Here is a 23006-nt window from a genome sequence, read left to right on the forward strand (position 1 = left end):
CATATTACACTTTATACCTAAAATTTAACGGTCTTCCGTACATAATAGAAACGGTGCAACTCGGGGGAAACAATCTAGTTGCGCCCTCTAACGAATCCAAAAAGAACCACGACTACACGACTTACTTCCATACTTTTCCTTAACTTGACCATACTAAATATTTATGCTTTCCTTAGTCTTGAATAATACGGTAAAATCCTACATCAAAATTTAAAACGAGTTTTATTTCATTTCAAGACAGATTAAACTTGAAAGATAATCTTAGCCTAGATAGAGAGAGCCGGTGGCAGGCGGTGGCATGAGATTACACAGACGGTGTATCTAGGTCTCAATAAATACACTAGCTTCCCGGAGGACAATTCGAACGTAAGTATATCAATTAAGTTGGCAGCGATTTTGATAGCCCAGCCTATGCAACTTGTGCAAGTGTTAAGTAAACGTCATAATTTCATAGATAGAAAATCGATGCCAACGTTGGTCTTCTCTAACAAACAAACATTATTTTGACGTCAAAATATTAGTTCGAATTGTCCTCTCGTGACACTCCAATAGCACTCCTATAAATATCGACAGGCGCGTTCTAACGTAGGTACTTACATGCTCGTAGTGTCAATTGGAATAAATACGTCCTCCTCTACGAGACAGGCTATGCCTAGTGTGGAGGTCAGTATAACATGTAACACTGTTTAAACTTAAATTTGTCAAATAAATAATTTGTATTTGTATTTGTATATTGTGGTCACTTCTAGAAATCAAATTTAATATAGGTATTATGAAACTGAAAACATATTTGTTTGTGTGTATGTACCTACTTATTTCTGCTATATGAAAATCAAAGACTTACAGGTGCCACCCGGCATACTAAGATCAATTAACCTATAGATACCTAAAGCTCGATATATTTACCTCCCACTTCTATTCTATTCATAATTAAAGGTCCGAAGTGTCCGAACAATTAACTTCTAAGAGCTCGAAGACACGGACAAATTCTAGAGGTTACCTATTCAAAAATTCATATTCTCTATAAGTAAATTTATGACTCAAGTCTTAAAATATTCATACCTACTTCACGGAAAGGGGTGCCTGCTCCTAATAAATAACGATTGGTAATGGAAGACTTGGAATTTACAAGCGCAACCCGCCATAGTTTGCAGTTTTACATATTTATTTATGTAAATGGTCACAAAATGTTGGCAAACATATAGATAAAAAACCGGCCAAGAGCATGTCGGGCCACGCTCAGTGTAGGGTTCCGTAGTTACTCTTCCGTCACAATAAGCTAAACTGGAGGTTAAAGTATAGTAAATTGTTAACCAAGGAATGAAACGGTACCTTTCACGCGAGTTAAACAAATAGGCAAATTTGCATAATCAGTACCTAATTAAAGGAAGTCTTTTTACTATCAAGGGGAAACTTTATGCGATAACTCAAAAACAGCTAAACTGATCATGTCTGCTATAGTTTTCATTTATTGTCTTTCTTAAGCTCTACTTCCACGATTTTTTTCATATTTTTTGGACCTATGGTTCAAAAGTTAGAGGGGGGGACACATTTTTTTTCTTTCGGAGCGATTATCTCCGAATATATTCACTTTATCAAAAAATGTTTCTTGAAAACCCTTATTAGTTTTGAAAGACCTTCCCAACGATATCCCACACTCTAGGGTTGAAGCGAAAAAAAAATTCACCCCCACTTTACGTGTAGGGGAGGTACCCTAAAAAAATTAAATTTTTAGATTTTATTGTACGACTTTGTCGGCTTTATTGATTTATATATCCATGCCAAATTTCAGCTTTCTAGCACTATCGACCACGGAGCAAAGCCTCGGACAGACAGACAGATAGACAGACGGACATGGCGAAACTATAAGGGTTCGTAGTTGACTACGGAACCCTAAAAAAGGTTACGAAAATCCATTCTCTCTAAAGAGATTTTTCCAAGGATCTAAGCAATTGATGGATAAATTCTAACAAACAAGTTTAAAAACACATATCTACACATGTTTTAGAGATTTATACAAGGTGTAAAAAAATAGTGAAAATCCGTTTAAAGGGATTATTTGGTGTCGTGTTCTGATGAGTTTAAAATTGAAATATCCTTTATTATCACAACTTAAAATGTATTGCAATATATGACGTGCTAAATTAAATGTAGGTATATTAATATTGCATGGTCAATAAATTATCTTATATTATATTATCTTATCTACATACCACTTGCTTTTCACTAAAAGATAACATATACGTGTACAAGATATCATCTCGTGAGAAAATACAGTCTGTCTCAACAAGGCACAGTTTCACCTCGGGGTTCAAAGGTTAAATGGCATCCGCTTTATATAAACTAGTGTCTTGTCTACGCGAAACTTGGAGTCCCGTAGCCGATGTGACCGAGATTCCTCACAAATGCTATCGATAAAAGATATAGACATGGAGGAGTAGAACAATCCTAGCTCATTTATGACTTATGACTAAGTTGCTTTGTATTCCCCCGGATTTAAATGTTGCGTAAGCGGTAGCGTTGTTGGCTGATTATTAATTGATGAATGAATACTTACACATTATAAAAATATTGTCTTTATTGCTTACTCACAGTAGTTACATAATATGTCATGAATATTGATCAGATTGAATGTCATCTTCATTCATTGCTTCCCAAAGGGTGAGCGCTTCATCCTCATCCATTATATTTTCTTTAGAAACACCTGCTATTTGCAGCGGTACCTTCAGAGTGACGTTACGGTACGGTAGTGGTAGATATACAGTTATCTTCACAAAATAATCACGAGAAATGAGTCGGGAATTTTCAATAGAGTGGACGTCTTTAGGTATCGGTATTTCTACATTAATTGTTTGGGTTTCGCCACTTCTCACCCCGGCCGTCTTTATATCAGTAACTATTTCATTAGCAAAAGTCGAATTATAATATTCTCTTGGTAAAGATATTACTTCCACTAATTTGCTTTCCACGCATTTAAAATTAACATTAGTATCATTAAATATTTCATATAATAAATCAGCTTTGTTGCAAGGCGTCACTACAGGATTGTTAATTGTAGCTTTTAGAGTAACAAAGCTGTCCCTTAATAATTGTATTAGTTTCCGCTGCTTGTCGTAAATCCTTGGTTCTATTGATAACTTCGGATTGACACCCGGTATAACATTGATTGTTGCACTAAAACGCTTACAATCTCCAGGACTTTCAAATTTTAATTGTAAATAATAAATAATCTTGCATCGCACTGTATGACTGGCAGAACTTTTAACAAAGTCGAGTGTCGGTGGTATATCCAGTGGCAGTTGAAAGTGGAACTGTGTATCATAAGTGTCAATGGGCAGGACCTGCCCATTTTTGTCATCCAGAACTGTAATACCTTCCTTTAAATATTCTTCTTCATCTTTTATTAATCCATCTGCTTCATCTTTCTTCCTAGTATCATGTACTTCTAAATATCCTTTACCATTTAATGACACTGAAATCTTAGTATAAACTGTTTCTTCGTCTAGAGTGTACCTAGCAACGCCTGATACTATGCCTCCAGGAACAAAGTTTCCATATAATGGTTTACGCAAATTGATGTCACAGTGGATCCCCATAGCAATTAAAGGGGCCAAAGCAAGCAAACTGATTGTGTCCAAATTAGTTAGAGATGTTGATTAGCCCTTTTCCTTGGTCCTTTCGTTCAAAACGGCTTCTGAAATCATGTGAATTACGAAATCATAGTAAACAATTGTTTCAATTTACGAGAAAAAACATGCTGAGCCCCTTCTCAGATTTAAGAATTTTAGGTAAATAACTCCGTCTCGCTGACGGGGGCGGCTCCTAACATTAGTGCGATCAGGATAACTGCAGCTTAGGCGAAAAATCTTGCGTAAAAATCTCAGAAATCGAGATTCACTCACGCTTCTAAGCCCACACCCACTCCCAAAATAAAAATTTAATAAAAAAAACACAAAATTTCACCTAAATCGGTTTCAGAAAATCAAATTTGACGATATACCGATAGCAGCACCACACACCGGGTCCAGTTGGTTTTTCAAACCATCATTGTGTACTAAAAACCTTATCCAGAATGTAACAAACACTTTTCTGAAAACCGCATCAAAATCGGTTCAGCCAAACGCGAGATAATCGCGGACAAACATACATACAATCATACGGGTCAAACTGAGAACCTCCTTTTTTGACGGCAGTTAAAAACAGAAAAACAGGTGTCTCGTGACCCGTAATAGGGAGGAAGCTCTTGAAATTTAGACAGAGTGTGTCAGTAAAAAATCTACTACTATTTTGGCCCGACACCAGTGAGTCGAGCGACGAGTGCGGGCCGCCGCCGCCGCCGCCACGACCACCTGCGCGACGAGGGCGGCCACCGCTGCCGGTACGCTTGGGGCCAGCGGGACATCCTGCTCCGCCCACGGCTCCCGCTGCCGGTGGTTGCGTGCGTCGCATGCGATGGCCTCAATCCATGAATGAGAACGTCATGCGCGCGCCTACTATGGGGCTACAGAGGGGGGAATACAGCTATCGCTCAAGATTACTGCCTGTTTCAGGCTCTTGAACCTACCATCACCGTATCGGAGCAACGATTATCGGATCAGGTGCGCGTCATTACGCGGCTAAAGCAGTTGGATGACGCGACACTTGATCGGCTTCGCCAGGAGGCTCTCTCTGCTCACGCGGACTCCCTCTCTGTGCGAGATCTGCCCCTCACGTCGCCGGATCCGGTGCCCGCACCCGATCTGGCCTCGGGGGCGCCGCGGGTTGATTTCAGTACCGACGAGGGGGACTTTGCGAGTCAGAGCGTGAGTACATCTGCCAATAAGCAATTGAGGAGGACTTTGGAAGAGGCCATTACGCAGTATCACACCAAAACCAACTCTAGACCCCGATTACCACGTCTGCCTATGAATAGACGCAATCTAGCGCTAGTGGGAGCCCTAAACGCTTTACTAGATCCACATTTACGGACTAGTAAAGCTTAAGATGATACGCACTCGATCGTGTACTGTGGATCCATCGCGGCGTGCCGTGTTGTTCGAATCAAGTTCCCGGCCGCTGAACGTGCACCTAGGACCGCCGAAGGTGTCCCTGCATGGCAAACACGGATCGAGCGACGTATCAGCTCGTTTAGGACTATCATTGCAAAGCTGACCTGCTTCAGGGGGGGCAACAATCGCCCCCGAGTAATGCGCTTTGTGAACCAGGCGTTCGTGGCGACGGATATCAGGCCCCGCGACTACATGGCCAATGTCACGGAGCGCATCGACTTTCTGAAGCAGAAAGTCTATGCATAGGCTAACCGTATTCGCCGCTACAGAAAGCGTGTGGATCGATTCCAGCAGAATCGTCTTTTTCAAAGTGAAGGAAGGAAGGTATACCGAAGGTGGGAGGAAGCCGACCCTCATGTGTCCGATGTGCGCCTGCCGGATGCTACTGCCATGACTGATTTCTGGCGTAGCATCTGGTCGGTGCCCGTTGAACATACGGAGGGCCAGTGGATAAGCGTTGTCGGACGTGAGTGCGAGAACATCGAACCTATGGGGGCTATCACCATCAGCCCCGATGACGTAAGTTGTGCCATCCGTACGGCTCAGAACTGGAAAAGTCCTGGACCAGACGGATTGCTCAACTTCTGGCTAAAATGGTTTCGATGCTCGCACTCACGGTTGGCAACGCAGTTCCAACAAGCCCTCGAGCTTGGTTCTCTCCCACCTTCCCTAACAACTGGTGTAACCTTGCTCTACAAGTCAGGTAGTATCACGGAAGCGAAGAACCCATCACGTGCTGGGCTACACTTTACAAGCTCTTTACATCCATTTCGAGAGCAAAAATTTACGCGCATATTGTCGCTAATAACATTTTGGCCACTGCTCAAAATAGATGTAGGGTTGGGTCCCGTGGTACTAAAGAGCATAGACATGACCATTTGCTAACAAATCCGACGGAACAGGGGGGCCTTCTCAGCCGCTTTCATGGCTGGGGAGTGTCTGAGAGCTGTATAAAGTTGATACAGCTTTAAGAGCCTTTAAGCGCGTGAGGCAGTGGACCACAGTCCTTCGTCAACCAGGAGGCGGGGATGACCGCCCTGGCCCGCAGGATTTTATAAGGATTGAGCGAGGAATATTCCAGGGTGATAGTCTGAGTCCCTTGTGGTTCTCCCTAGCTCTGAATCCCCTCAGCACCCTGCTGAAGGATGTGGGACTACGTTGCCGGCTTCGGAGAGAGGGTGAAGTCATTTCTCACCTTCTGTACATGGATGACCTTAAATTATTTGGCCCAAATAGCCAAGACTTGTTGGAGTTACTGAAAACCACCGAAGTCATCAGTAGTGCCATCAACATGGAGTTTGGTGTCGATAAATGTGCAGTGATGCATGTACAGCGGGGGAAGGTTGTAAATTCAACAAATTTACTACTTTCTGAGACAATGTCTTTCAGATCTATCTCTGAATCAGAAACCTACAAATTCCTTGGTATGTCACAGTCGTTTGGTATTGAGGACGAGGGTATTAGACAGTCGGTGAAGGAGCGCTTTTTCAGTCGGCTGCCAAAAGTCCTAAACAGTTTTTTGTCAGGAGGCAACAAAGTGCGCGCCTTCAACGCCTGGGTAATGCCCCTACTCACATACTCCTTCGGCATACTAAGGTGGACTCAGACCGAGCTGGACGCCCTAGATCGGAGGGTCCGACTACTGCTAACCACACACCGTATGCTACACCAACGTTCGTCAGTTATGAGATTGTATATCCCACGGAAGTATGGAGATCGAGGCTTCCTAAATGCCAAAGATCTCCACAACCACGAGGTGTGCAATCTCAGGAATTATTTCCTTAACAACAAGTGTGGGATGCGTCGTGACGTGGTGGCACTAGACAGGAACCTCACGCCGCTCTCCTTGGCAAACGAGAACTGGCGCAAACCTGTTGTACTAAGTACTGTGGATCGCAAGTCGGCATGGGAGAGTAAGGTGCTACACGGGCGGTTCTACAAGGCCCTTACGGGACCCAACGTGGACCTGCTCGCGTCGGTGAACTGGTTACGATTCGGGGACCTCTTCGGAGAAACCGAGGGTTTTGCCTGTGCAATTGCGGACGAAGTGATGATGACAAACAACTATCAGAAATATATCCTGAAGGACGGTACGGTCGACATTTGTCGGGCATGCCGCCGTCCCGGAGAGTCACTCAGGCATATCATTTCCGGTTGTTCTCATCTTGCTAACGGCGAGTACTTGCACAGACATAATCTCGTAGCCAGCATTATTCACCAGCAACTTGCTCTTCTATACGGCCTTGTGAACCGCGAAGTACCGTACTACAAGTACTCACCTGCGCCAGTTCTCGAAAATGATCGTGCCACGCTCTATTGGGATCGATCTATCATTATTAGGACTATTGTAGTTAATAAGCCTGACATCGTGATAATAGTTCGATCGCAACGCCGGGCCATGCTCGTCGACATCACCATTCCCCATGATGAGAATCTCGTGAAAGCCGAGAAGGACAAGTCCAGTAAGTACGTAGACTTGGCTCACGAGATAACCGCCATGTGGGATGTTGATCCGACGATCATTGTCCCGATAGTCGTTTCAGCGAACGGTCTCATAGCGAAGAGTCTAGACCAACACCTTGAGAGACTCTCGCTACGTGGTTGGATCAAGGGTCAGATGCAGAAGGCGGTGATCTTGGACACGACGCGGATAGTCCGGAGGCTCCTCTCTCTGCGGCCCTGACCACCGGCAGCTTGGGCCCTGCCCCGCTGCTGGCGGCACCCTAGGTTAGGTTTTTTATAATGTGTTTATATCTTTTGTATTGTTTTGTAAGTGTTTTTATAATTATTTTACTTTTATATACATATTGTAAAAAACCTAGCCTAAGAAAAGAGATAAATAAAGGAGACAATAGTGATAATAGCTGATATCCTAGGTACTTAATTTTAAATGTAAAAGCACCTGTCTATAAGCAAACAATTGAAATATTTACCTCTAAAGATTCCAGCAATATATAACTTTATGAAACAGAATACACACTAATTTATTTATTTCCTTATCACAGCTAAGGTATTTTACTAATGAGACAGGCACATAACATACTGCTTGGATATATCAGTAACATGTTAATTACCAGAATTAATTTATCAGTATAGCGTGATATCGACGATTAGATAAAATTTAATACAGTAATAAGCTAATTGATAGAAATTCATTGTAGTAACCGCGGGCGTCATAACAAAACCGTCGCTTTTAATATTTGCTTAAACGATCTCTGCATGCAAGGAGCCCAGTGTTGAACTGTCACTGTCAAATTAAGGACTACCTCGAAATTTCAATCGTAAATAGATCATGTTTCAGTGAAATAAGATTGCGTTTCATCTGTAGAAATTATAAAACAAACCAAAATGAAGTGTTATTTTTATCTTTGCATTTGCATGTTTAGATGACCTTCAAAATTAGTTTTTTGGTGAATGAAACAAACAAAAAACATTGCGTCATTTGGTAGTTTCGTTGTATCAGTTAGAACTGAATTATGGGTATTTCGTGTAAAATACATCTTAAAAAATCACGGGAAGGTATCCACCGAGCCGGTGAACCTATCAGCGGAATACTTAGTTACGCGATTGACGAACCAACAGAGTATCAGACAGCTGTTTTATCCTTTGTCGGCACGGCGAAATGCTTATGGACAGAATACGACTTGGTACGTAAATCTAGTTACACCTACATTGGTAATGATGAATTCTTGTCGTTGCATACAAATATTCTAAAGAAACGACCGGAACAAACTATCACACTTGACGTCGGGACATATGAATTTCCTTTTGAATTTCTTTTACCTGCAGAAATACCATCAAGCTTCCATGATGGATATGGTGATATCAAATATCATGTGAAGGTAAAATTTATGAAGCCAAGTTTTTTCAGTTTTTCCACAAAATTTGAGAGAGAGGTCACTGTATATGGCAATGTTAATCCTGTTACTGGAAGTGAATCACGTGTTTATGAGCTACAGAAGAAATTGTTTAAATGGTTTTCTTCTATAGAACCAATAATTTCTCTGAAAGCACGGATTGCTAAGTCCTTCCTGACACCTGGTGAAAATGCCCTTGTAGAAGTGTCAGTGGCTAATGAGACTGACACAGACATAAGTGATATTACTGCAGAACTTTCCTGCAGAACAACTTACACCGGGGAAAGATTCTTTAGTACTAAAGCTAAAGTGGTTGATGAGACAATATGGGGATGTGGAAGTATTACCCCTTTAATACCAGCATATAAAACAGTACAATATTCATGTATAATTCCAACATTGCCACATTTGTATTCAATCCAGCACAGCAAAACTATAAGCAAAGAGTACTTTATAAAAGTTAATATTAATTTACCTTTCCCCCATAGAACAGCAACTTGTACAATACCTATAGTAATAGGTGAAGGCAGAGGAGGAGACTGTTTAGGTATTGTGGAGTTAGAGGATGATTTAGAATCTTATCAAGTACTGGAACAAACTATTAGTGAAACTGATGAACCACCATCCTATTGGGAAGTGATGAATGAAGACAAGGGTCAAGATGAAGGCAGCACCAGTAAACATTAGAATAGAAGAAGAGGACAGCATTATCTAGATTTAAGATTGAATAAATTTTCTGCATTTTACCTGTGTTCCTCTGAAATCCTCTGAATAGTAAAGACCATTAAGTTAAAGAAAATGTACTTATTGTTATATTTTTAGAGACTTACGAGACATTTACACATCTAAATAGTTTTAGATTTTTTTTGTATGTTTGTGTTTTTTTTATATTATTATTATAGTTTATTTTTGTAATTCGACTTTAAGAGACTATACATCTCTAAGTAATAATCAATAATAATAAATAAATAATAAATAAAATAATAATAAGGTGTGTATTGTGTGTATTGACATTTTCAGTTAATCCATTCCGGTGCGCGTGCGGAAGCGGGACATCATTCTAATAAGTACAATAAGCTGTCCTGCAGTGCACACACCCAAGCGCAGTGTGAATCCGCAATATAATTCTGAAATACCTGAAACACAGGGAATCCTATTTCAGGCACATGTAAACCATCATTCACCATTTGTTTTATGGAATAACCATGGAATGCGTGTTTTTTTAAATAAATTATGTTTATTTTTAATTCAAGGTAATTAATAAGATCAGGAAATAATTCGTGTAGTTTCGTAAATATGAGCAAAAATCTGAAAAAGGGCAAAGGCCGTAGACGGTACTAGCGTCTGTTGGAATAAAAATGCCGCTATGTAAAGTGCCAATTACATCCACACTATCAGGCCCGAAGTTGGACCTTAACAAGAGTATTTTTCCGTTTTACCAAATATCAGCACATTATTTACAATATTTGAAATGTAAAAAAAATAGTTCATATGCCAAAATATCAAACATTGAAGAACATTTTTGGCAATTAGAGCCAATTTTTACATTTCAAAAATTGTTAATGATGTGCTGAAACGAAAAACGATTATCAGTCCTGACATCGGGACTGATATCGGGAAGTGTGGATGTAATTTGCGCTTAATGCAAAATCGCATTCGGGCGTCTGTGAAGGCCCTTTATTAGCTTAGGGGCGCGGGGCGTACCGGATCGCGACCTTGGTACGGTCCGAGGCACGTTCGACCGAGTGGAAGGTGGTTTGCCGTACTTCTGTCACGGACGAAGCTATGAGTGAAAGCGAGAAAGAGAAAAGCTGACGACCAAAGTCGCGTCCGTTACGCCTGTCTGTTAGCAATTCATAGGGCATGTCAAAAATGACGTTTTGTGTCAAACTTGTCTGATACTCTATATTATAGACTATTTCTTTGGAATAAAGTCTTTTCTTGACTACCATTCCCAGCCTCCACCCCCCAGCTATGATAATTTATGTGATAGGTATGATATTTTTGTTTTGAAACTTGAATCTAAACAGATACAAATGTCATGTTGCATCATTAAAATATCGCGTTGCATTACGAACTGCATGTGTGAATCGTATTAAAAACAAACATGGGTGTGTCGTGTCGGATATATATACGGAAACCTCGGGAAGGTATCCACCGGGCTGGTCAACCTATCAACGGGATACTGAGCTACGCAATCGACGAACCAACTGAGTACCAGACGGCTGTTTTATCGCTTATTGGCACGGCGAAATGCAAATGGACTGAACACGACGGTAACCATTCGTACACTTACACCGGAAAAGAAGTATTTTTGTCAATGCATGTGAATATTCTTAATAAACCGTCGGATGAAACAATAACGTTGCCAGTTGGGGCGTACGAATTTCGATTCGAGTTTATCATGCCTTATGATATACCATCCAGCTTTGAAGATAAACATAGCAATATCACCTATCAGGTAAAGGCGAAATTTGAAAAGCCAAGTTTTTTTAGTCTTACAAGGAGGTTTGAGAAACAAATCACTATATATGGAAATGTTAACCCTTCTACTCCCGTAGAATCCGTAACTTATGGACTCCAAAAGAAACTGTTTAGGTTATTTTCTTCTACTGACCATATTGTGGATTTGAAAGTGCGGATTTCAAAATCCTTTTTAACACCTGGTGAGAATGCTACTTTGGATTTGTCTGTGATTAATGATAGTGATACAGAAATACCTTACCTCACAACGGAACTTTGCAGCAGGACAACTTACATAGCAGAAGGGATGTTTAGTAATAAAACAAAAGTTGTTGATAAAACAATTGGTGGGTGTACATGCACCACCCCACCGGTCTTAGCATACAAAACTGCAAACTTTGCAAGTGTAGTTCCAACACCACCACACTTATATTCAATACAGCATTGTAAAATTATAAGCAAAGAGTTCTATATCCGAGTAAATATTCATTTACCGTTTCCACATAGAAATGCCACATCTGTTATACCAGTAGTTATTGGTGAGGGTCATTATGGAGATTGTTCTGGGATCGTAGAACTAGAAGACAATTTTGAAACTGGCCTAGAAGCAACCATTAGTGATCCACCACCATCCTATTGGGAAGTGATGAATGAAGATAAGAGCCAAGATGAAAGTGGGTTGACAAGTAAAGATAAAGAATAAAATTAAAAATAGGGCAGAAGGAGGAGAAATAAGTGATCATTAGTAATTTTAAGTTGAAGGATAAACTTGTTTTAGGTACAGTGTCATTGCAACACTTATATTGATATCATGATGACTCATAATATTGAAGATAAAAGAAGGTTATTCAAACAATGATCTAAAACAATTACATAAAGGGACTTCCCAGATATATGTATTCACACTATTTGTGGCACATTTCAAATCTACAGAACATGTTGCATTATGACATATCTATGTTATATTATTATTTTAAGGCATGTTACATTATATATTCAGCATAATTATGTCCTTTTTAATAGTAAGAACTTTTAGTTTGTCAAGACATTTCCGTCAGTAAAATAAGGCGGCAAAAATGTAGGCGCAAAGGGTCAGTCTTCCATACAAAATTTGAATTTCACGCCTTTTTTTACTCTCAAAGTGGGTTAACCAGGGTATATATTTTTGGGTTATTCCCACTACTTACCAGCATGTTGTTACCAGTGGTAACTACAGGGATTTCTTTTTTATCAACAACTTGGTGGTAACTAGTGAGAATAACCCACTGTTTTTTTTCTTTACTTATTAGGTGATAAGATGAAATTTTATTTGCAAATACTCATGATTTATGTTATTAATAATATTTTAATTGTAATGCTTTTTAGAAAGTCATAAAATAATGTATCCTAATAATTAAGCAATATCTCTATCATCTAGTCTCCCATGGATCAAAACTTGCCAAGATAAATGCAATTTTAATTTGTCAAGTAAACAATCAAGTCTGGGCATGATATAACAAAGTTTCTTTACGAACTAGGAGTATACAGGCAGAATACCTAATAATTAATAAATTACTCAATTAAATATATTGATGTTTTTTTGTAAGCACATCATTTTAGGGCATTATAATAATAATAATAATAAGCCCCCAGGGCAGCTTGTGGCGAGCTGAATGGGAAGTGACGTCCCTTGGGTCCCATGCCCCCGAGAGTCGGACAGGCCCCTCTCTCCGGCTTGCCTTGATTGGCCGGCTGGAGTGAACACTGAGCAGGGGCCGCAGGACTCTCATCTCTGGCTTGCCTTTACCGGCCGTCCAGAGTGGGGTGTCAGAGCTATATGCTCGCAGGGTGGAAGTGAAATACGCATAAGACGCGAGTTGGCACAGTGGCTGCTGACAGCCACTGGGTAGAAAGCGGCGCACACCTCTCAACACCCTGAGCCGCTCACGCAATGTTGTCCCCTTGTCGCTCTGTGCGAGCAGCCGTTTTCCCATACTGTGAGTTGGCGAGTCACCACCTGTCCATTTTTTCGTGTTTTTATAACATATGATCTGGGCAGGTGCCATAGTCACCTCCATAGTCTCGGTTACCAGTCCACTAGCAACTCAACCCAATAGCCCGGTTTCTTTTTGTACCTTTTTCTTACAATAGTCTTACACTAACCGGGGCTTGTCCTTGGGTGCACTGCTATAGTGTGAACAGGGATAATCGTCGGTTGGTGTCACATTACTTTTAGAGTAAATTGTCTTACTACAAGGGGCCTCTACGTGTTGGCTTCGGCCCCACTCACGCCTTCAAAGTGCCCGGGACCCCATGGCCCCGAGAATTTGTAAGAGACATACAAATAATAATAATAAATGTTCTCAGAATTATGAGGACAATAGATTTAAAAAGGAAAAAGTGTTAAAAATGACAGATTTGTGACGCGTTTTCACATACATTTTGTATGGACCGACACAAAATTCACACCCTAAAATTTGTATAAAATACTGAAGACACTATTTTTCTTTTTTTTTAATAAATAATCCTCGTGATGAAGTAACCCACAAGTAGTTGGTTTTTCGAGGAAAAGTAAATGGTAGGTTAACTTTATTCTGAAAACCCCCTTAAACAAGTTATATTAGGGTACATTGAACTGAAACCTTTTGTCCGGGTCTGCCTAAAACGTAGTCTGACTAATTCGCGTTATGCCTAGACCAACCGAGAAATAGTCGCACTGAGACTTAGGCCTAATGAGTTTTTGTCCAAATGCGAATCTGGCACAAGAAGACTTAGGCCTCTTGCATTATTGTCGAAAAGCGAATCTGGCACAGAGAGACTTACACTTATGCTTATGTATTAAGTTTGTATCCAAAAGCGAATCTAGTGTTACTTCTCCTATAATAGATTTTTTCTAATAATTTATTTTCCAAAAACATTTCCTCTTAAACGTAACTAGACGGAGCCCCGCTGCGGGGCTCCTATTTCTGGGTAGTTTGCCCTCCGGGTATCTGAAGCTACCTAACGAACCTAACCTACCTAACTATTAACCTGACTAATTGTGACTTCCCTGAAAACATTACACTTTGGGGGGCGACTAGGTAATTAGGCGTATCGCGAAATGGACAAACAACTACTTAGGCTTACTGCGTTTGGGACATATTGCGAAATAGGTAATATAAATAATAGGTCAATAGCGATTTAGACGAATAGCGAATTTCAAATGAAGTTTTGTCATAACGCGAATTAGTCAGACTACGTTTTAGGTAGACCCGGACAAAAGGACTGAAAACACGGAACCCTTATACGATCACCCGTGTCTGTCGCACATATGTAAGTCAGTGGATTTTAAACAAATGGGCTACTTGGACAAAAGGTTTTGCAAAATATACAGGATGTGATTTAGGAGATGTGAGTAGATCAATCGTAGTGCGTAGGCATTCAGACAACGATAAGCTACTACTCGTATTTCGTATCAGTACCCCTAGTGTAACTAAATTCGATTTCCAAACGTGACGTACGCGTTTGCGTTTAGTCTCATTTTGTATTGGATTTCGAAAGAGCGCGCCAAGCGGGACGTTTTGGAAACTCAAAATCCTATACAAAATGAGACTTAACTCAAACGCGTTCGTTACGTTATGATGTCGATCAAAGTTACACTAGGGGTACTGTATTAGTGACATTAACGTTCATTTTTCAAGTGTTGAAACCAAAAAGTTTTAAATTGTTTGTGTCATGCATGGTCACATCCGTGATAACTGTCTGTCAGATTAAACGGTTAAAGAGATAAATTGGGTACAACACCCAATAAATTAGGAAATATAGTAGTTATAGGTTGACCACCATTCCTTAAAAAAAAGCTAAAAATCAGGAAAAGGTTTTGATTGTTTTACTTAAATACTTATGAGAGTGTACCTATATAGGGTTGGTCTTACTCATATCTCTTGAATCAGCCTGTATTGTGTGAGCATTTTCTGAGAATATAGCTTCAGGCATAGCAGATACACTGCCTACCTATAGATAACAATATATTCTTAATTTGTAAAGACGATTATCAAATAAACAACTAAAGAGCCTGTACAATGAGACGTACATAAGGTACGAACTGCAACCTAGCTTAGTTATCTGCTATTCCTATAGTTTCAAAGTTTCTTTTTGACAAATGGGGTAAATTAATTTGTTACGTGGTTACGTGCTACGCTGTGCTTATGAGTATGGCGGTTTTGCGACGGACTGGTATATTTAACTTAGGTGCTTAAGTAAAAAAGATTATGAGACCTTAAGCGAATGACTGGAGGGAACAGCGTACATAATTTATGAGGCGTTATCTGACGGCTCTCCTCGAACGAGTTCTATTTAATTCGCATTTTTAGCCCGGCTAAAATATGCTGTACTTACCTACCATAAAAGCCGGCTTAAGGCGGGAAATGTCACTGCGGCCCACGCTAACTACGTAAATATACTCAGGGGCAATGGAAAAGAGTAGGTACTGCCAGAAAATCTGAAGTTTAACGATTCATTTGTTAACACATTTTTATTCACTTGCAACTAAGTATTAAATTTACCTACCTACCTTATGAGTATTGGCGGTTATTGTTTACCAAATAATTATATGGTCATGTTTCATCTTACCAAGTAGCTATTATTTAGTCAAATGTATCGTTTGGCTTAAGATAGATACTCTTCCCAAGCTAATATTTTAAGCTTGTGATCCAGTTTTGAAAATATGTTACTGCATAAATGTTTGTTTCACTTTGGATAAATAATTGTCAGGTAAGGTAATTTACCCTAACAGTTTACTGAAACATTAACCTTTTGAACGCCACGCCTATCGTACGCGGCGCGTAATCGTGAACCTTGTCGGTACGCATGAAGGTTGATATTGGGCTGTAGCCGCGCGCGTCATGACTTCTTTGGCGGTCAAAAGGTTAATCGACTTATAATTTAGAGCACTATAATTTATACTATTCTACTGTTTTTATATTCTACTGTTATTAGTACATATTGAACTACAACTACATTCTATACCTATTGAACAACATTTTGGTGGTATTACTGGGAAAAAAATACGAATCACCACCAACCAAGTTGGTGGTAATTTGTGGGTTTTTTTTCCATTTACCACTGGTAAAAGGTGGGGAAAAAATCCCAGTAGGTAGCAATATTCCTTCTACTTACTAACAACTTGTTGGTAAGTAGAAGGAATATTCCTCAATTTTACATGAAATGTTTTTGGTGGAATTAAGTATCTGGGGGCACGGTAGCCCCGCCAAGACGAGCAAAGCGAAGCGCAAGGGTACTACCTACCTTTTCTCGAAGCGCTTCGTAGTTTTTTGAACCCTCATAACTTAGGATTGGATTATACCAAATAAACAAAATTCTCGGAATATACTACTGGATCTAATAAAACACTAGAAGTATGTAGTATGCCGTGAGTATGAGGCACATTTATTTGCCGGGTAGGTAATGAGGTAACTCTGAGATTCCCGCTGTTTGCTTACCTTGTATATTGATTTCAAATGTCGACTCTATTCGGATTAAGATAAGCTTGATTTTTCAATACTTGATTAGCGAAGTATCTAAACCCCGGGGAACGTAGATGCTTAACAAACAAATAAGGCCAAGTGGAAATTATATGACTTAGGTGCCTACTTTATAAGTCTTTAGGCATTGAACGGGTAGGTAACGGAATAGTAATTTACGATACAATTGCAGAAAATAGGAAATTTGCAACGAGTTATAATAAATTAAAATACGGCCGAAGGGAGTGTTTTAAATCGACACGGGTTACGAATTACCTATTCGCACGTGTATCGTACAACGTTTTACAGTACACATGACTCTTTAAGTTTCGACATATGCACGTAGTGTTTATTTCCGCACGTGTGCGGGAAAGCAGCACCATATGTACTGTAATAGTACATTACGATACAAGTGCGAAAAATATGAAATTCGAAACGAGTGGCGATAAATTAAAACACGACCGAAGGGAGTGTTTTAAATCGACACGAGTTGCGAATTACCTATTCGCACATGTATCGTACAACGTTTTACAGTACATATGACTCTTTAAATTTTCAACATAGTTACATAATGTGCTAATTTACGCACTAGTGCGGAAAAGTAGCACCATATGTACTGTAAAGGTTATTTGTTTTACAAGGGGGGCAAAGTTGTTTATATTCAGAACCGAGCAAATTGCAAATTTTGGAATAAAAAAATAAATTAAAATGTAGCGTACTTATTGTCTTTTACGTTTCATAAACAAAACAAATACATAAAAATAAATAATCTTGATATTTAAAATCACGTGACATGAATTTAACGGAAGCACCGGATGAAGTCGCAAAGGAGCGGGGACTCAATATTTGCAGTAGCTAACACCAGTTTGAAGCTTTCCGAGCGAGCCAAAAGCACGTTTTAAAGCTCCATTTCAGTGCAAACATGTAAATTATTGTGTTTTACTTGGGAATCCTAGCGGTAAACTTTGTCAATTTCCGCCGATTCGAACTTAAATAAAAAACCGACCAAGAGCATGTCGGGCCATGCTCAGTGTAGGGTTCCGTAGTTACTCTTCCGTCACAATAAGCTACACTGGAGCTATTAGTATAATAGATTGTTAACCAAGAACTGAAACGCTACCTTTCACCCGAGTTAAACAAATAGGCAAATTTGCATAATCAGTACCTAATTTTATTAAAGTAATAGACGTATGGCCATGATTTTTGCCTTAGGACTTACTTATTTGCAATCGGACACTTTGCATTTCTAAAGATAAATATCCCATAGCCAAAAACATTCAGATTGATATATGTATAGATGAATAAAACACATACTTAACAAACTGCAGTAGTTTTCAAATGATTTTGTTCATTAAAGCATGAAAAAGTAAAGAATAACAATAAGTCCTTGACATAATGCATCGAACATGAGTGAAATAAACGTATATGAATATAAAATTAGCGGGATTGCCTCTTACTTTTTAATTTGTACTCTTTCGTTCTAAAACTGCCAATAGTCAACGGCTTTACTCATCCAGCCAATGAAACTGTTTTAGAGAAATTAAATATTAAATAAAAATAGATTGAGTAAAATAAGCAATTTTTATCCTAAATTTTAGCTTATTTACATGAATAATGCCAAATAAACGTTTAACTGTGGATGTACGTGTTTTTACTATGAAGGGAAGACTTATTGCGATAATTTAAAAACAGCTAAACTGATAATTTCCGCTATAGTTTACATTTAATGTCTTTCTTAAGCTAGCTTCTACGATTTTTTTCATATTTTTTGGATCTATGGTTCCATCCATGGTATGGGGGACGGGGACCCTTTTTAGGGTTCCGTAGTCAACTAGGAACCCTTATAGTTTCGCCATGTCCGTTTGTCTGTCTGTCTGTCTGTCTGTCTGTCTGTCTGTCTGTCCGAGGTCATTAGTGCTAGAAAGATGGAATTTGGTATGGACATATAAATCAATAAAGCCGACATAAGTCGTAAAATAGAAATCTAAAAATATATTTTTTTTAGGGTACCTGCCCTACATGTAAAGTGGGGGTCAGTATTTTTTTTTTGCTTCAACCCTACAGTGTGGGGTATCGTTGGAAAGGTCAAACTAATAGGGGTCTTCAACAAGCATTTTTTGGTAAAGTGAATATTTTCGGAGATAAAAATCGCCCCGAAAGAAAAAAAAAATGTCCACCCCCTCTAACTTTTGAACCATGGGTCCAAAATATATGAAAAAAAATCGTGAAAGTAGAGCTTAAGAAAGACATTAAATGAAAAATATAGTAGAGATGATCAGTTTAGCTGTTTTTGAGTTTTCGCACAAAGTTTCATAGTAAAATGACGTACATCGACAGTTAAACGTTATTACTCGTACGACATTAAATGGGTTGTTAAAGTTATTATACTTTAAGCTCCAGTTTAGCTTATTGTGACGGAAGAGTAACTACGGAACCCTACACTGAGCATGGCCCGACATGCTCTTGGCCGATTTATTTTCTATTGGAGCGATTATCTCCGAATATACTCACTTTATCAAAAACTGTTTGTTGAACCCCTATTAGTTTTGAAAGACCTTTCCAACAATAAACCCACACTGTAGGGTTGAAGCAATAAAAAAAACCCTCACTTTAAATTTAAGGGAGGTACCCTAAAAAAAATGGATTTTTTTGTACCACTTTGTCGGCTTTATTGATTTATATATCTATGCCAAATTGCAGCTTTCTAGCACTAACGAGCACGGCCTCTGACAGACAGACAGACGCACATGGTGAAACTATAAGGGTTCCTAGTTGACTGCGGAACCCTAAAAAGGTCAATTTCATCTCATTTTGAGTTTTTTTTGACAAGTTTCGCTCGATGAAGCCTGTAATTATACCAATCGATGAAGCCGGGACTATTTTAATTTCATTTAATTTTGAACTCAATAGAACATTTAATTTTTCAAAAATTATTATCTTAATAGGTACAGTCAGCATCAATAGTAGCGGATGAAACAACGCGCCAAAAGTATCTGACATCCCGGATAACATTTCCAAATATATATTCCATTTCTAAAATTCTCGTTCCAAAGTATATCTTTTACAGTCTTAGTTGTTCTATATTAAAGACATCACTTTTTGTTAAGCTGTTACAGAATGGTAGATACTCATGAAAGGTTATTTGATCCGCTACTTTTGATGCTGACTGCACCTACCGTAAAACCAAACGTACATAGTAACGTGGTTGAACTCGTACCAATTAATTGTACCTCTCTTTAACAAGCAATTTTCTACCAGCAAAATTGATCATTTCCGAGTAACGATACGAAATTCCATTTTATTCAAAAGATTGCGACGTAAATAGAAAGAAATAGGCACAATTACCAGCCGGATGCCGCTTTAGCTGTTTCGATTTCGCGCTCGACAGTACTTCGTGCTGAAGTATGTGTGGAGACAAAAGTGTTAATGATCAAAGTTGTGCGGAGGTTGTTGGTTTAGAAAACAGAGTGTTGTTAGATAAGTCTATTCTGAGTCAACATAAATGTAAGATGAATTGCTACAATTATGTCTGCGGTTTTGCAAATTTACATCAGGTTTCTTTGCCACACAAGTGGATAAAATGCAACTTGCTCATCAGTATTTGAACAATCAAGACAACCTTTACTAGCTGGTGTGGTGAAAATAAATGTAACGTACAGGTATGTAATGTACCTATTCATGTGTAAATGTAATGTATACCTAGCCCCAAACTAAGCAAAGCTTATACTATGGGTAATTGGTGACGATATACATACGTTTATAGATAGTAATACATAGAAAACACCCTTGACTCGGGAACAAATATCTGTGCTCATCACACAAATAAATGCCCTTACCGGGATTCGAACCAGAGGCCCTCGGTTTCATAGGCAGGGTCGGCCTATAGAGTTGCTAGCTTAGCGACTAAATTATAATGCTGTTAAGTTCGGATTGCATACCTGAATTATTCTATCTGGACATATAAATTGAAATAGGTAGGTACTTAGCTGCAGGCATGCTCCTCTATTTAAGTTTTGCATTAAGAGGAATTCCTAGTTGTGATTTTTCCATACAAACGCTCTCGACTGTTTCCTCCCTGGATTTTTAACCTAGAGCAATGATTTTTTCAAATAAGATCAATATCATCAATATCTGTGCCGCTATGTTTTGCTTTTTTGGATTATTTTATTTTGAAGAAAATTACAGCGCCTCGAAAATCGCAAAAACGGCTCAATTGAATTGGCTGTAAAAAAAGGCACAGTATACAAATATGACAACAAATATCCAAAAAATCAAAACATAGCGGCATAGATTATTTCTTCCTCTTGCAATTTCCAAAATTTCATAATGATTGGTTGTGATTTGGAGGAGGAAACAGTCGAGAGCGAAACCTCGATTTTTGAGTTTTTTGCGTGTGAATTTCGGTCCGAGCTGCAGTTGTCCTTATCGCACGAATTGGAGGCGGAGACCGTTTCTAAATATACGTACACAGAAGGAATAGTGATGGGCATAACATCCTTATTAGGGATTGCAGAACCGGTACTGTTTTAAAGAACCGGGATTTCCCGGTACTTTCGGAACTGGTCTAATTATTTCATTATTTTAAATAAAACGACAGCATTTTGCGATTAACCACCTTTCGTATGATAATTTAATAATCACATTTTCTTTTACTACGTATAATCACAATAAACAAGTCAATTTTTTTTTAGAAATATAGTATTTTACATTGCTCATACTTGTGCGTCACAAGTAAAAGATAACTACATTGATGTTTGCCACTAGATAGCAAATTAAATGAAATTACATTGACAATGGGATTTATATACATATAAGTATCGCAGTCGTATTGTATAATGCGCCGTATTACATTACGGCTAGCCGATATCAAAATAAGGGCCATTTTGAAATGCGGCGGTTCAACGATTAAGGTATGTTGGGTAAATACCGGATGCGGGTGAAGAACGTAGGACATTCATTTCTCCCTGATTTGGCTTTATTTTTTAATGTTGGCAACATTGTGTAAGACGCCATTTCATTGCGCCTCGACTGCCAGTGTTCCCGCGTCGCTCAGGGAGTCGGGCTTGTGCTATGCGCAATTACAGAGAGCAAGGTAAATTTCGCGAATTCTTTCTTCTATCCGATCTTCGACCTGTAATTTATTTTGCGTATTGTGATGAAACTGTGTTTGTTTTTGTAATTGTGTTAACAGACCTAGCACTGCTGTAGACAGCTATCCGATCTTGACCCTTCCAGGTAAAGATCGGAAAGAAACAATCCGATCTTTACCTATTTCAAAAACAGCAGTGATTGTCAAACTTTAAATTTTCTTCATTTTACCTACTGACCTATTTAATTATCACATTTATTGTTTTCTTGATCACACTTTCGTATCATTATTTTTATCCAGTACCACTACCAGCGCGACGGTAAATCAAAAGGAAGAGATTTTGGCAGTCTATTTTGTATGTTTGTATATTGTATGTGTATGTACACCTACTTACTGACAATGTAATTTTTTTAATTTCCGCAACCCAAAGGTTGCCTGGAAGAGATCGCTTTTTAGCGATAAGACCGCATGTTGTTTACCTGTGCTTATGTTTCTGTTTTCTTTTATTGAGGTGTGCAATAAAGAGTATTTATATATATTGTATAGGGATGATGATACATGTTGAATTGTATATGGCAAATGAGCAATTTTTCGTAATAAAGTACCTACACATACGGATGCATATGTAGATGTGCACGCATACATACATAGCTAGTTTAGGATACAAAATAGAGATAGGGCTTCGAAATTAGTTTCCTTAAAATGCTTCAAGAGGGCTCTCTTTTCCTATATATTTACTTTACTCTTTACATACGATCCTTACATTTTATAAAAAAAAGATTGTATATCAACTATATATAGCAAATTCGATCATATTTCAAGCTTTCGTTCGCAGCTCAAATGGTTACCCATCCGATTCCGTCGCAACACGCATATTCTTTCCCTCTTGTATGCCACTCTGTTCCACCCCAATACTCCGTGTTATCTTAAAGCCCGGTTTAAATTTCTTTCATCTCTTAGATGCTCTCAAAATCTGCTACTTGTTCCCCCTCCTTCCTCTTCAAAATTCTACAACAACTCTTTCAGTTTCCGTGCTGTCCGGCTGTGGAATAATCTACCCATTGATATT

The 23006-nt window shown here is 38.9% G+C and overlaps 4 protein-coding genes across 5 annotated transcripts in view; 2 read left to right on the plus strand and 2 right to left on the minus strand.

Annotated features, from left to right (window-relative positions):
* Window positions 1–23006, minus strand: part of LOC133534563 (gamma-aminobutyric acid type B receptor subunit 2) — a 194258-nt gene that overhangs the window by 138925 nt on the left and 32327 nt on the right. The gene's annotated exons all lie outside the window — the stretch shown is intronic.
* Window positions 2561–8109, minus strand: LOC133534571 (uncharacterized). Its single transcript, XM_061873741.1, has 2 exons — window positions 7982–8109; window positions 2561–3694 (listed from the first exon to the last, which is right to left on the minus strand). The coding sequence occupies exon 2, from the start codon at window positions 3594–3596 to the stop codon at window positions 2610–2612; it is 987 nt and encodes a 328-aa protein (XP_061729725.1). The 5' UTR covers window positions 3597–3694; window positions 7982–8109; the 3' UTR covers window positions 2561–2609.
* On the plus strand, window positions 8392–9901 carry LOC133534569 (arrestin domain-containing protein 5-like). The gene has a single exon (XM_061873739.1). The coding sequence runs from the start codon at window positions 8525–8527 to the stop codon at window positions 9590–9592; it is 1068 nt and encodes a 355-aa protein (XP_061729723.1). The 5' UTR covers window positions 8392–8524; the 3' UTR covers window positions 9593–9901.
* Window positions 10035–12934, plus strand: LOC133534570 (arrestin domain-containing protein 2-like). Its single transcript, XM_061873740.1, has one exon. The coding sequence runs from the start codon at window positions 11013–11015 to the stop codon at window positions 12069–12071; it is 1059 nt and encodes a 352-aa protein (XP_061729724.1). The 5' UTR covers window positions 10035–11012; the 3' UTR covers window positions 12072–12934.

The sequence above is a fragment of the Cydia pomonella genome, chromosome 2 (genome assembly GCF_033807575.1).
Source record: "Cydia pomonella isolate Wapato2018A chromosome 2, ilCydPomo1, whole genome shotgun sequence".
In the NCBI taxonomy this organism is placed as follows: domain Eukaryota; kingdom Metazoa; phylum Arthropoda; class Insecta; order Lepidoptera; family Tortricidae; genus Cydia; species Cydia pomonella.